Source organism: Brugia malayi (assembly GCF_000002995.4).
Source record: "Brugia malayi strain FR3 genome assembly, contig: Bm_v4_Chr1_scaffold_001, whole genome shotgun sequence".
NCBI lineage: Eukaryota > Metazoa > Nematoda > Chromadorea > Rhabditida > Onchocercidae > Brugia > Brugia malayi.
In genome coordinates, this window is record NW_025062475.1 from 6,911,760 (window position 1) to 6,927,333 (window position 15,574).

The 15,574-nt window shown below is 32.8% G+C and overlaps 2 protein-coding genes across 7 annotated transcripts; one reads left to right on the top strand and one right to left on the bottom strand.

Annotated features, from left to right (window-relative positions):
* Positions 1–1,661: 1,661 nt before the first annotated feature.
* On the top strand, positions 1,662–11,313 carry Bma-unc-32 (Uncharacterized protein; the record flags this gene model as incomplete). 3 transcript variants are annotated; one of them, XM_043076842.1, is made up of 20 exons in its annotated part: positions 1,662–1,778; positions 1,928–2,006; positions 2,220–2,317; positions 2,432–2,560; positions 3,920–4,038; positions 5,977–6,103; positions 6,339–6,421; positions 6,497–6,629; positions 6,771–6,944; positions 7,107–7,260; positions 7,388–7,527; positions 7,730–7,933; positions 8,057–8,211; positions 8,434–8,554; positions 8,970–9,134; positions 9,362–9,484; positions 10,289–10,375; positions 10,451–10,568; positions 10,836–11,007; positions 11,208–11,313. In XM_043076842.1, 20 exons carry the CDS (start codon positions 1,662–1,664, stop codon positions 11,311–11,313), a joined length of 2,604 nt encoding a protein of 867 aa, XP_042932776.1. The 3 variants fall into 3 exon arrangements, with proteins under 3 accessions (XP_042932776.1, XP_042932775.1, XP_042932777.1); XM_043076841.1 differs by lacking the exon at positions 3,920–4,038 and adding an exon at positions 4,838–4,977; XM_043076843.1 differs by lacking the exons at positions 1,662–1,778; positions 1,928–2,006; positions 2,220–2,317; ... (2 more) ...; positions 5,977–6,103; positions 6,339–6,421 and having other exon boundaries at positions 6,549–6,629.
* Positions 11,314–12,353: 1,040 nt separating this feature from the next.
* On the bottom strand, positions 12,354–15,283 carry Bm5726 (Uncharacterized protein; the record flags this gene model as incomplete). 4 transcript variants are annotated; one of them, XM_043076844.1, is made up of 9 exons in its annotated part: positions 12,354–12,532; positions 12,987–13,137; positions 13,266–13,496; positions 13,787–13,846; positions 14,026–14,190; positions 14,359–14,482; positions 14,655–14,773; positions 14,988–15,095; positions 15,227–15,283. In XM_043076844.1, 9 exons carry the CDS (start codon positions 15,281–15,283, stop codon positions 12,354–12,356), a joined length of 1,194 nt encoding a protein of 397 aa, XP_042932778.1. The 4 variants fall into 4 exon arrangements, with proteins under 4 accessions (XP_042932778.1, XP_001900752.1, XP_042932780.1 ...); XM_001900717.1 differs by having other exon boundaries at positions 15,221–15,283; XM_043076846.1 differs by lacking the exon at positions 14,026–14,190.
* Positions 15,284–15,574: the final 291 nt, after the last annotated feature.

A 15,574-nucleotide genomic window follows, 5' to 3' on the forward strand; every position in this document is an offset into this window, starting at 1 on the left:
TGTTCCAAATATAAAAATCATATCATAATCATTGCTTAAGAACAGTTCAATTCAGTGATCGAAAAAGAAACAACAGTTATTTGTTATTTGGTTCATTCGTCAATCAGGTCACCGACTAACAAAAAAGAAAAAAAAAATTTCTCAGCTTAGTAATTTTTTATCCATTTAAGAGGCAATTTGATCTCAGTTTTTATCTTAAACGAAAAAAATAATTTTGGATATAATTTAACCCACTTGTAAATCAGTTCTATTGATCTGTCTTTCTTTTATTACATCAAAATATTTCAATTCCTTCTCAGAAAAGAATTAATGACACTGACAACATAAATTTTTACAAAATATTTTCAAGAATCTCCTGTAAAAATCCTCATAGACTATTAGAAATTATCGCAAGATGAAGCAGAAGAACTAACAAAGTAGATGAGAACTGGACCAAATGGCTCTTTGATTCAATTAAATGAGATCTCCCATTTAATTGTTTTCAGTATTGTCTTAATTCAGAAAGTGTGGTGAAGTAGATTTGAAATGAATCAAACTGAATTTAAAAGAATTGAATTCGATCACGTTGCTGCATTCAAATTCGCTGAAAAGCTGGCTTCTAAAAAAAAAAAAAATTCAGGCTGACAAAAATTGTGGAAAAATTTCGCCAGTTATTTAAAAAATAAATTTTCGAGTGTAATTTTTTCCCATTCTTTCAAAATTCCCAAATGCTTTATACCTATAACTGAACTTTTGCTAAGCTCAGATAATGCATTTCGAGCTGTGAGTTCGATTCTTCATATCTGCTTCAATCGACTGAAATGAGTTTACCTTAGAATTTATTTATAAAACGAGCCTGTACGCACACTCAAAGGCCTTAAAGCAAGGCATTTCTTTATCGACTATGTCAAAACACACTTGCCTTACTTAATATCGAAGTATTACAGACGATTTTAGCCACATTAATTAACAGCTGTGTTTCATCTAATGCACTTCCCCATAAAATCGATACTTTGTCCTGTTTTTATTTTCGAGTTATTCCAAATACTCCCAAATTACTTGTCCATTTAATTCACAAAACCGACCCGATCATGTATATCCATTCTGCCGTTTGTTGGTAACCTACGTACACAAAGTAACCTACGCAAGAAAATCCTAAAACTATATCGCCTAAAATATCCAAATCTCATACTGTACTCTCATAGAAGTCAAAGTTATAATTTTTTATTATTGTTGGACCTTCAAATGTCACAGATATTTTTTGTGTCACTTCAAATATGTAAAGAAATGTGGGATTCTGAATTGTAGCAGTTCAAAAAGTACCCAAAGAAATACCTAAAATTCGACAAATTTTAAGCTGGAAAGCAATATCCTAACACCATTAGAAAAGACAAGGTTCTACTATTCCCTTGCTGGGTTTCTGAAATTTTCATCGGGGTGCTGGTTCGTTATTGAAAGTGGTTTCTTTGCTGACGTGTTACGTGACTTCGGGGAAGAAGAGTTAGGAGGAAAAGGAGTTGTCGTTATCAGTGCAACTTTATTTTTTCCTTTCTACATTCAGTTCAACTATGATTCCCTTCTTCTTTTTCCTCTAACAATACGAAATATTTTGCGGTTGTAATTGTTGAATTGAACAAGCATATACTTATGAAGAAATTTCAGCATTTTAAAATCGCTCTAAGATGGAATCGCTTTATCGAAGTGAAGAAATGTGCTTAGCACAGTTGTTTCTGCAAACGGAAGCTGCGTATACTTGCGTCGCAGAGCTAGGAGAATTGGGTCTTGTGCAATTTCGTGATGTAAGTTTGATTTTATTCATGGTTAACATCACTTGCGATTCGCATGATTGTTCCGATTTTTGTATTCGGCAGTTAGTGTTTAGCAATGTTTGATAGTTGCGTTTTGTTTATTAGGACGATGATAACGTTGATTACACTTATCATTTCAGCTCAATCCAGATGTAAGTGCTTTCCAACGGAAATTTGTGAATGAAGTGCGAAGATGTGATGAAATGGAACGAAAATTAAGTATGTTAGTGGTTTTTGAAGTGAAATATATTTTAGAATTTACAGCTCCAGTAGCTATCTATGCCCTACACTATACTTTTCACTCTTTATTTACACTTCCCTATTATATATATTATGTATTTATCGTAAATGTCTTCAGCAGAAAACATTAAAACGTGAAGTGGTTAATATTACAACACCTGTTGAGAAATGATGTAGTAAATTTCTTTTTAGGGTTTTTGGAGCGTGAAATCAAAAAAGACTTAATACCAATGTTGGATACAGGCGAAAATCCAGATGCTCCACAACCGAAAGAGATGATTGATTTAGAAGTGGGTGGTATAATAAATAATATACAGATTCATAGTAGAGAAGAAACAACTTCTATCACACTGTTAGATTAAAGCTGTTACATTTGACGGATTCCCAGTTATTGATTGTTGTAGGCAACATTCGACAAGTTAGAAACTGAATTACAAGAGGTTAATCAAAATGAAGAAATGCTGAAGAAAAACTTCTCGGAATTAACGGAACTAAAACACATTCTTCGGAAAACACAACAGTTCTTCGAAGAGGTATTATTACAAGCCATCATTTTATTCATAGGTGGGGTTAAGTTAATTCGAATATAAGTAAGTGGATTAATATTAAAAAAATAGGAAGACATTTCAGCTGCATCTATTAACTAAAAAAATGCCTATGTGATTAGGTAAGAAGTAGGTCAACAAAGGCCGTAAGTTGAGTTGGAACAGGTTAATTATTAATGAAATAGATTTCACGAATTGTACATGATGAAATTAACCGCGTTAGTGTATTATCCAAGTAAACTTGACGTTGATCGTGCAGTAGGAGGTTATGCCTCATAGGAAATAATGCAGTGTGAATGGTAGGATAAGAATGGAAATAAATTTACTGAAAAGCTAAAGCAGAGCTTTAGAATTTGTAAATTTCTGTAAAATCGCTGAATCCTTCGAACTCGATGAGTTTGGTCTTAGGCAATCTGAACTTTGTAACTATCAGTTCACATTCAATGAATCACATTGAGGAATGCTAGACGTGGCTTTTGCACATTTCTGTTTTGCGGTAGTTGTTTTGTGCGGTTTTTTGTCTGAGATTTTGATGTTATTAGATGTAATCGGAGTTTCTGACATTATTGGAATTAATTCCTAACATTTTTGTGATATTTTCATTAACATAATTTTAATTTTGGTGTTCTTTTTTTTTTTTTTTTCGAAATGCTTTTTCTGAAATTTATATTATCTGAGGGTAGCATTTTTATTTGGCAGTCGAGTTTGGATGGTTTGGCCAACCCCCTTTACATTGAAATGACCACTTAATCCGGTCCATTTTGGAATGTCTCATCTTAGAAAAGTTATATCTGAGGATTCGTAGAAGCAGTATGTTACTCTGTGACATCAGTATTCATTTCCCGATTTTCCTCTATATCTACGTAGGTATACGCAGTTGATAATGTTCCACTTTTGTGATACTTGAGTGGATTTAGTAGTTTTATTGGTCGAGATCTTCACTAATCAAATGCTAACTTTAAAACGGCCTGACCTCATCTGCTTTTCTCACCACTGATTTCTCTCATAAAGTAAATTTCATCGTTTCTGAACTTAATGGCTCTTTAACATAGTTATTTCGTAAGATATTAATTAGCACTAATTGAAGTGATCCTTCTTTTCGTTATCGATACTCATCAATAACAGTGAGTAATAAGGAATACGAACTGTCGATTTTTTGACAAAATGTTAACTGTGTTTGCTGTATTTCAGGAAAAGCATTTCATCTAGTAACCATTTTATCAAGACTTATTTTATGTTTGCATATCAAGAAGCTTAAAATAAATTGTCTTTAATAGCACCTGTTTATTGTTTTGAAAAGTCTTTTGCTTTTTTTATTACATAGTATGGGTTTTCTGAACGATGCAGGTGGAATATGGTAGATGGCCGTATGCAAAACGAGAGGAGAATCAACGTCGTTTTATTCGTGAAGAGGAGCAAAGCCTTTTGAGCGAATCGCGAAGCATGGCAGTTACTTTGCGCTTGGGGTAAGTATAAAGTTGTGTTCGTTACTTCTGTAATGTTATGATCTGTCTTTCAATGTTTGCGTTTTTATCTACAATCATATTTATGTTTGCATGGTTAGAAGCATGAATAGTTGTATACTGTAACAAATGAGTTGTGTTTGCGTTCAGAACTCAGTTCAGTTCAGTTCAGAATGTCAATATTCGTTCAGTTCAGAATGTCAATATAATGTCACCTAAGCTATAAAACTGTGTTTTATTGGATTTTCTGATTGCATGCTTTTATGAACGAATAATGTATAGATTACTTAATTCCTACTTTGCAACAAAAGGAATTAATTACAAAAAATAAATTTTCAAGAAACTAATATTCTCATGAGAAGACTTTAATTGAATTGTTTGAATTTTTTTATTGCCATCATTCAATATGTTGCTTAATTTTTTGTCGGTTTGCTTTTCTAAACATAATTTTTTTGGAACTGTAGTAGGCCTAAATCAATTATATTTGATTGCGCTTAGTTAATCGCTGATTCATAATGATGAAAAGTGGAATTTCTTTGTTCAGGCAGACTGTTTGAACTGTCATCATCATCATTCCGTTATTAAGTTATGACATAAAGTACCGAAAAACCTTCTTGAATTGCTGTGACTTGCTTCTCGGGTTCGAAGGTCATCGTATCAGAGATAAATGTCTTAAATCTCTAAAAATCTTTGGCACTTTGTCCCCTCTCTCTAAAATTAAAAGATTTCTCGTTAGTTTCAACAGTTTAAGAATAAATCGGATTGTTTGTTGTGCAGCAATTAGTTCTGTTGCTTCTGTTAGGCTGGAGCGGAAACAATCGTGCCACCAAATGCGCCAGTTGCTACCGGTCTCCCAGAACAGATCGTTCTGCAAGAAACTGAGGGAATAGGCATCGAGTTATCCGGTGCCGGAGTCACTGGCCAAATGTTTGCTAATTTTGGGTATGTCTCTTGTTCTCTTTTTTGCTTCATACGTGCAGTTAAACCATATGCAGTGTGCCGTTTATGTACCGAACATTTGTCTTAAATTATTTTGTCCCTTCTAATTTTAACCAAGTCATTCAGATCTTCAAAGAACGCAGTTAAAAACTCAGACGTACAAGTTCTATATCCTTATTTTTATAAGTGGATCTATCTTTCGTTTTTTATATATCTTTCTAAATCATTGACAATATTCATTCTAACGGCTGAAATGGGAGAGAGTAAGTCCTCGAAAATGGGCTTTTTTGTATGACTTGGTGAATTGTTATTTGTCTAAACTAACAGTTTCTATTTTTTTTAAATTTGCTTCTGGACTTTAAAAGCTCTATCTAATAGTGTTCCACGCTTCTTTACTAACTCAGTTTTTAATATTACGTCGAATTTTCAAAAGAAACTTTTAAAAATAGGTTTTACAAAATTCAAAATTAAATTCGAAGTTTTTGATTATCTAAACAATTTATCTAGAATTCTTTTGAAATCATAACTTGATTTTTTGCTTTTTAGTTGTTATAACGTTTTGTCAAGTTCTCTATTTGTAATTACTTGATTGTTTCATGTTTCCTATTATAACCTGATATTTAGCTCATCTGAAAAGAGGCGAACTTTAAACCAGATTTTGCACATTGTCTCAACCACATTTTTCTTTTCAACCGTTTTCATGTTTTTCCCCTTTTTTTTTTTTTTTTTTTGTTTAGTTTTTATTATTTTTCTTTAATCTTAAAATTTTGACGGTACAACCTTGGTGCGTATCCAGAAGATACATGAGTATTGTGACATAAATTTTGCATGTTTTCTAGATTTTGTAAGGCAAACAATACAGTTATTGTGGATCATTTCCAGAACAATATTTTCTTTTAAAGCAAAAGTTTTTTGCATACACAAATTAGTTAATTAAATTGTGAACCTTTCGTTTTGATAGGTCACTTCAATGTTACTATAAATTAAAAATTTTCTATTTAGTTTTGTTGCTGGTGTCATTGAGAGAGAGCGGCTTCCAGCATTTGAACGACTGCTGTGGCGTGCTTGTCGTGGCAATGTCTTCTTGCGGCAGTCTGAAATAGCCGAACCACTTATCGACACTACCACTGTGAATCATTATTTCCGTATTCTGCCATCTTGCATAACAGATATTGTTCTATAAATATCTATTTAAGTAATAAATTCCCCTATCTTTCCTAACCAGGCAATGGTATTGCTTGCATAATTTAGCAGATTTCTTACCTTAAAATGTTATAATCGTTACTTATCTGTGGTTACTTACCTATGCATATCTTCAACTAAGTCTTTAATGTATAACACTAAAAAAATATGGACTTTTTCAGGGGGACCCAATCATCAATACAGTGTTTATTATATTTTTCCAAGGTGATCAGTTGAAAACTCGTGTTAAAAAAATTTGCGAAGGGTACACTTTTTTTTGTTTGTTAAAAACTGAATCATTTATTGTCTATTTGCTACACATGAATTTTATGTATTCCAGCTTTCGAGCAACTCTTTATCCGTGTCCGGACACTCCTCAAGAACGACGAGAAATGTCAATAGGGGTGATGACTCGTATTGAAGATCTGAAAACTGTTTTAGGACAAACACAAGACCATCGACATCGTGTTCTGGTTACTTTCATTCCTTGGCAACTTAATTAATTTTCAAACCTCTTTGATATTGAAGTCAGAGTCTCCGAAATCTTCTAGAAGATTTTTAAAACTGATAAATGCCGTACATTTCTACATATGATCTTTCTCAACCTATTTCAGGTTGCTGCATCGAAAAATGTACGTATGTGGCTAACAAAAGTGCGTAAAATCAAATCTATTTATCATACATTGAATTTGTTCAATTTGGATGTCACCCAGAAATGTCTGATTGCTGAATGTTGGTGTCCGGTAGCTGATTTAAATCGCATCCAACTGGCACTCAAAAGGGGAACGGTTGGTTAAGTCACTTTGTTTATATGTTTTCCTGTTTATATATGTGTTCCATTAAATTCAAAGTTTTCAACAGATTAAAATTTCTAGGATACTATTTTATTTTTTTCAGTCATCATTACGTGATAGTTATGAATTTTAAAGTTTTAAATGTTTTAGTTTTAGGAAGAATCAGGAAGTACAGTACCATCAATTCTAAATCGTATGTCAGGTATAACGGAAGCACCTCCAACTTTTCATCGTGTTAACAAATTCACGCGTGGTTTCCAAAACATTGTCGATGCGTATGGCATTGCATCGTATCGAGAAATAAATCCGGGTATAATATTTTTGCAAGTTATGAAGGCATTGGTCTTCTGAAATTTCCTTGCGTGGAAAATGTGTACAGTCAAGAATTTGAAACTGTAAACTCTAAAAAATAAGTTGTGTTAAAAAATTACTTATAGCTCCATACACAATGATCACATTCCCGTTTATTTTCGCTGTTATGTTTGGTGACTGCGGCCATGGACTCATTATGCTTTTATGCGCTCTCTTTTTTATATATCGAGAAAAGCATTTAGAAGCAGCTCGAATAAATGATGAGGTTTATAATTCTTATTTTAATATGAAATCACGAGATAAAGGATTGAGAAATTAAGGAGAACTCATAGCCGGTTGCAGTTGTAAGGTCGCTTGTTAAGCGAGGCAAATATTTCCACTGCCATAGAGCGTTTTTTTTTTTTCGCCAAATTTTCGTTTCGTGAAAATGTATGAGATTAGTAATGCTTATTTTAAGTAACTTGCAGATTTTCCAAACATTTTTTAACGGTCGTTATGTGATATTTCTGATGGGTTGCTTTTCTGTATACACGGGATTCATCTATAACGATGCATACAGCAAATCATTCAATTTATTCGGAAGTTCATGGAGAAATATCTACGCGGATTTAAGTAAATATGAGTCTGAGAAGGAACTTATGCTTACACCACAGTGGGCTTATTACAATTTGGTTGGACATCTTTGGATATTCTCCTCGTTTTTTCTTGACTCCTTTTTAGATTCAATCGTAGTTTACATAGTCACTTTCTTTGGTAATCCTATTGCGTTACTGCAACTTATTTATCTATTTCAGTCAATTGGCCCTTATCCTATAGGTGTTGATCCAATTTGGAATCTTGCGGAGAGCAACAAATTGAATTTTTTAAACTCGATGAAAATGAAAATGTCTATCATAATTGGTGTTGCGCAAATGACATTTGGTGTCATGTTAAGTTATGAGAATTACAAGTAAGTTTATGATTAAAATAACTTTTTTATGGAGGATGACTGTTCAAATTTCCTGTTTCTTATGGCTTAAAAAGCTTTTGAGGCGTCTCTTGCTTTCTCCACTCTCCTTGTAAGAATCTAGGATACCGTGGATGTACTGAATCAGGAACTGTTGCAAACCCATTTCGACTTTCTTTACAAGACTCTCAAAATAGAAGTGATCTGACTTGCTATTAATTGTAGATACTTTGGTTCTCGTCTAGATATCCTATATATGTTTATCCCACAAATGCTATTCCTTGGCTGTATTTTCATTTACCTTTGTTTAGAAATTCTCTTCAAATGGCTGCTTTTCTCTGCTAAGGTAAGCATTCAGTTTTTTAGAATTCAAACGAACTTAATAACACAGCACATGTTGCTGGGCTAATAAAATTAAAAAAGTAAAAGAAAATTGTAAAACTTGTGAGAATTGAGATACTTGATATCCTCTTCGATTGCTTACTTATTAAAACTTGCTTTGAAATCATTGCCTAGGAACTGTCCGTTTCAAATGAAGTAATGGAGATAGCAATTATTAGATTTAATGTTTGCACCCGTCGTTGTTTCTAATTATATGCATTAAAAAAATTGGTAGGTTATATATAATGCTCCAGTTGTTGTTTGGATATGTAATTTTTTTTATATGCCGATATCTGCAAAAATTATTCCAGACTTCCGTAATCCCAATATGCCATACCAGCTTTTGTTTTTACGATTTCTTTTGTATGCGATTATTGCAGAGTGGTTATGTTTTGGGTTATGAATATCCATCGTCTAATTGTGCCCCGTCGTTGTTGATAGGGTTTATTAGCATGTTTATGATGAAGTATCGCCCATCTGGATTTCTTGATCCTGAAGGAAATGTGTATCCGCAGTGTTATCTGAATCTTTGGTATCCGGGTCAGGTTAGCTTTCTGATTTTTTTATCCACTTAAATAAATTATTTTGAACGTTCATTTTGAAATTCTCTTCTAAATATAAGAGTTGATTAGATATGTCAAATAAAGAAAAGTTCTGTACAGTGTACGTTGTAACATTTATTTACTTATTTTTTATTTCTAGAATATCGTAGCAAACTTTTGAAGACTTGATTAACTTGTTTTCTATATAGTTGCAATTTCAATAGTTTTAGTCATTTTTTGAAACATTATTTGTGCTTATTGCGGCAGTGTGCATCCCGATTATGTTATTTGGTAAGCCGTATATGCAGTGGAAGGAGTTCAAAGAGCGAGCCACCTTAGGAAGTTCTAACTTGGTTTGAAAATTTCTATATTGAACATATCTAAACGCAAGTACTATCTGGATCGGCTAAAAGTTTTGTGTGTCAGTGCTTCGAAATGATTATTTTTTAGGGTTGGAATTAAAATCCAAAAAAACTTTGAGAACGCTTTTAACTATGTATTCGGTAGAATTCAAAACTTTTAACTATGTATTCGGTAGAACTTGCTTTTTACCTCGTTTAGACTAGTAATTGTTATTGTTGGTACTCAAATTTAGTAACATAGGCTTATATTTTTGCTGCATATGTTTTTAAAGTGTAATCGAAATGACCCTAGAATTGGCCCAGTGGTGGCAATGATTCAATTGCCGCTTATATGACTGCAAAATTGTACGCATTGTAATTAGTTATATTTCCTGTAACATAGCAGCCAGTCCATCAATCGATCATTGGTTGATCATTTTTAAAGAAAAATCGCTTCCTTTTTCTTTAATTAGAATTTCAAATTTCTGGTGAATTAATTCAAATTTCAAAATTCTTGGTGCAGTGGGAAACTGAACATTGGAGCGCGTTCAGTTACATAGAGTTGAGCGGCACTTGGATCGTTTTCAGCACTACAGTACTACACGAAATTATTTTTTATCATTTTGTGGTCAAATGGAGGGAAGCATAATTAATATTCTGGACATTCATAATATAGAACACATTATCCTCATTGTAAATTTTTAATCGCTATACTCGTTTGTTTCCGTCCTTCGGCTAATATTTCTGAACTGCTTATTCTGTCTTGTTTATCTTCATAGAATTTTTAGAACTTTATTACATTCTTTATTTGTTTAGAGTGTTCGTGCTGAATCGAATGGTGATGATGCACACATAATCCACAATGATTTATCGAGATCATCAACCACGCATATTGAGGAAAAAGTGCGTTCATGCTTAGTTTTACTTTTTAAAAGGATATAGGATATATTCAGAAAAGGGCATTACTTTGTGTTTTAGTTCGATTTTGCTGATGTTATGATTTATCAAGCTATTCATACTATTGAATTTGCTCTGGGTTGCATATCGCACACTGCTTCATATCTTCGCCTTTGGGCACTTTCGCTTGCTCATGCTCGTAAGTTATGAATTATCTATTGATTATCCTTTCTTTGTATGTTAAGCTCATATTTTGTTAGAAATTGCATTTTAGCAAATGTTTTAGAAAAATGCACATTTTAGCAGTCTTCGAGAAGAAAGGTAGTGAGTATTTTAAAAGGTCCAAGGAGGATAAGTGGTAGTGAATTTTTAGTGTGAGTATTTATTATCTGCAAAAGATGGGATTTGAATTTTAATTATTGACAAATAATCTTGCTAATATATTAGTGATGTTTTGTATCTTTAGAATTATCGGACGTATTATGGACCATGGTTTTCCGTCAGGCTTTTATGCTAAATGGTTATATGGGAGCAGTAGCGACATATGTTCTCTTTTTTCTATTTGCTTCTCTTTCATTTTCAATTTTAGTCATGATGGAGGGTCTCAGCGCTTTTCTACATGCTCTTCGTCTGCATTGGTGTGTTTTTCGTATCTTATTTTGAAATATACTTAAAACGTACTTTGCACAGCGTAATTGTTGGTCGGATGTTGCAGCTTGTGAATGTAATAATAATTTGGGTGCTATTAGTAACTAATTTTATGTAATGTCTCAGTCTATGGAAGATTATCAATTTAAGAAAGTTTGTTATTGATCTCAGTACTTCTTTCATTTTGCAGGGTTGAATTTCAAAGCAAATTCTACAAAGGACTTGGTTATGCTTTTGTTCCATTTTCATTCGATAAAATCCTAGAAGAGGCTCGTACTGCTGAGGAAAATATATAATATTTCGAAACTCCATGCTATTCTGCTTTTTATACAACTTTTATTCTTGATTTGAAAATATCTATATGATTTATTATAGTTCAGTTTCCTGTTTTCTTTTTTTATTCACCATCTTATGTAGTATAAATAATAAGCTTGAGTTCCTAAAGTCTTGCAAGAATTTTGAAACATAGTGAAAGCATTATAAAAAATTCCATTTCTATATTCGTTGAAGTTATCTAGCTGTTTTGTCACATTGATGTATAAAAATGCATTTAGTTTGCGACGAGTTGTGTTTGTCTTAGTTGTCTGTTATGTTTAGTTTGACGACATAATTGTTATAATGGTTTCTTTATAAGTTTTTTGGATTGCGATGATGTGAAGCTCTCCAGATTTTATGCTTTTTGAAAATCTCTACATATGGTGTAACTTTGATGCGATTGCGTTATGTTGTCCAATAAAGGTATTGTGTCGCGTTTTGCAGTATTGTTGTAATGTATAAATATTCGTGTTGTCAGTTATAAATAGTGCACTGCTTTGTCTACAAAAAATTTGTTGAAATAAAGATGTTGTATCATTTAAAAACACGATGTTTTAAACAAAAGTAAAATATCAGGTTAGTTTTTATTTTTAATATTTGGGTTGGGAACATCAGCTTGAATTTGTCCTCTTCGGAGTTTGATATTTTTGGACATGTCGGGTAAATTCATGAAATCGCAGTCTTCCGCAAACTCTTTGTTAGGTCTTGGTTATGTGGGTTTATTGAGGTTTCCCTAGTAGTTTGCGGTCTTACAAGATTCTAATTGTATTTGTTAATGTGATGAGAATAATCCATTGGATAAAGTATGGTTGTTTATCACTAAATGTTTTCATTCTATTTTGACTTCTGTGAACAAAGGCGGAGTTATTTAATGTTGATTTCAGAGTTCCAATAGCGCCGTTTTGTCACATGTGGATCAGATTCACAATTCCAAGAGCAATTCCAGGTAATGGGAGTGGATTCTATTAAATTTATTCCTTAAACTAATTGCAACAATTTTGCAGCCAACCTGAAAATGAATTTACGGTAAATCTTCATTTGGTACATTGTTTTCATCTTGCGATGCACGTTGGCCACGATCTTGCCTTCGGTGATAAACATGATAAGAGGTTTTCATTATGTCTGGCACATCATTTTCACCCTCATCAAATGCATGCTCTTGTGCTACTGGTATATCTTCCGGAATGATCGAATTGAAAGCTGTAATATGATTAAGTGTAGGACTTCTTTTAAGAAGGAATGATTGATTCTAAAATTTGCTACAGGATATATGTCATATTTGATTAATTAATGTGAGTAATTTTGTAATTTTTCACGCCTTTCTAATCAGGAAGTCCAATCGAATAGGGCCTTTAATTTCGGATTCTAATGAATCCATCAAAATTGCGAATGCATTATCCGATTTTATTGTTAGGGTTGTGTATTTACAATCGTAGGTAATCGTACGCCGAGTGATCAATATGGGTTTTCAAATTCATATACAAGAGTTAACTGTTTCATCATATCATTCAGAATGAGCTTTCCTTTTTCATTGCTTCATATTTAGATGCAATTTCCCTAACGTTCTTTTACATTGGGACAGGAAATTTCTAATGAGCTGAAAATGTTGCAGCATGAAAAACTTGGCATAAATTAAAACGATAAAAAGACTTACGTTTTACATCAATCGGACTAACTGATTTTGGGGAAGATGTAGAAGATTTTTTCATCGATTCCGATTCTTCTTGTGTTGCACCTTCTGATACAACTTCCCAATCATATGGTTCGTTGAACAAATATCGTTTCCTTATCATTGGTGATACCATCTGGTAAATTTTTATTTGTTGTGATGATTTCTATCCCAAAGCTTGAAATATAAATTGAATTTGATGTTGATTTCAGTTGACTTTTGCCAGTTTTCGTCAAAGTTCAGAATTCTATCATACATCAGTACCAGTTTGTACATGTAATGATAATCGGGCCTATCCGGGTAGCGTAGTTTACGGAGATGTGCTAAGATTCGTTCATAAAACTCCATCTTTCCGTTTGATAGAAGTTGTTTGTCGGGAATAGATTCTTTAAGGTACAGAATACGATCTTCACGTGTCGCTTTACTCCATGGCAGATAATTGCAGCGTAATTCAATTAACATATACATCAATGACCAAAGGTCATCAACTCGTCCCTAAAGCAAAGATGAGGCTTTTTATTCATCTACTTTTTTATACTATTATTTATTTTTTCATATGTATGAACTAAATTGTATCTTCTATTTTCATTTATAATTTGTTACCGATGGGGCAATGATTCAAGTGTCGCTCATATGACTGCAAAATTGTACACATTGTGTTAAGTTTACATATGTTCGAGAATGTGACATTTAAAATTTGTAACATTCAGCGAATTGATCTGTTTTTGAGTACAGCTACTCTGTTATTTAAAAGTTCTTTTTAATTTTCACTTAATTTTTCAAACCTGTTCATTCCGTTTATGAGTATTTACTGAACAATAACGCAATGTTCCACGAAGTAAAACCTGAAAAACAATTTCAAAAAAATTTCTCACACTTATTTACTCATAAAGAGAGGGTGAAAAGAGCATTTTCTTCCTCATATCAATGTTAAAGGATTGATATTAGAAGATGTTTTTTCCTAAAAAACAAGCCTGTTCAAAAGTTTCAAATTGTTTAGGGTTTTTTAAATTTAAGAGTGAACCCGTTTTCTCGGTTGTCTGATAAACCATTGCTTATTACTGTAAATGGCATATTTTCGAACCATCCCATAGTCAAGCAAATACATAATGTGCCGCACACTAGCAGATGGTGATATTGCTATATTACTAGGCTTTATATCGCGGTGTACAAAGCCAATTTCATGTAACTGTAATATTTAAACTTACAGATCCATCTCGGAAATGTTTAGATGTTAAAAGATCGATTAGAGCCTTCGAAAGTACGAAAACAATTCTCCTGAGAGGTCATGGAATTTTTTTTACGCTTTCAGTCTTTTCAATAAGAAATATTTTTAGTTTTAAATATAATTTTATACCTGTTTAATAGCATACAAGCTTAGGACAGCGATACGAAGTGTGGTACTTTCGCTGAATGTCACCAAATTTTTCATGTTTTTCACGGTAAGCAAATCCGGACCGCATAATGTCATTACCATGTAACTTAAGTTATTTCAATTGAATCAATCTCTTAGCTTGAGTTGAGTTATGAAGAATCTTTCCATATTTATAATTTTGTAAGTCACAAGATAATTAAAAAAATTTTTCATCCGATTTTCATCAAATAAATAATGAATACTTGTTTTGTAAACAATTTCGGATATAACTTCCTAACCTATATGTTTCTCTTTTACCAGAATACAACAGACGCACGGTATATTTACGACTTTGTAGTTGCTTTAATACTTCAACTTCCAGTTTTAAAATACTATCTGTTGCAGAATTTGATTCAGCCTGCACGAAAAAAAAAGTTATCGTTGAAGCTTCCAGTAATTAGGGAATTGAAATTCGAAAAGTAAGTTAACGAAGACGTACACTTCTCCCAAGTTTTCTTTAACTAATCTTAAAGAAAGTGAAAGTAAGAAAAAGTAATAGCCACCAATTTATAATGTACTGATTTATTGGAATTTGATTTGAACGAAAATTTGGCTGAAAACTTTTTACTTACTTTGAGTGCTCCACTGATTAGAGGATTTGTTACGCTTTGTACCTCATAAACTGCCCCATAAGCACCAGTCCCTAAAATTCTTCTTACCAGCCATCGTGCTCCAACTATCTTAAAATTCAAATTTCGGATTTCATTTTCTCCTATCTATGCTTCCAGACGTAACCGAACGAGGGAAAGGAAAATCATAAGGTTATCATCTAAATTCATTTTCACAATGACTGACTAAAACAAACATTTACTTTGCCATTCGGAAATTGTACAAGTTTGGATTCATTTTCCTCATTAAAAATTTTCATTTTTTCTGTTGAACAGCGCCACTCTGCGAGCTAATAAAAATAAGAAACTGACTGCTGCCATTTCTTCCATCTCGTTTATTAATTTCTCATGACATGCAGATTTCGTCAAATGATAAGTGGAAATTAGTATCATTTATGCAATCTTCCATAATACGCTTTAGTAGACTATATATGTTTTGATCTTCATAAAGACAATTCTATTCTAAAGTAGGATAATTCCTTCAATGCTGTTGTCTCGTAACCACACCAAAAATTTAGTTCCAGTATTTCCAGCGAAAAAAGATAAAGAAA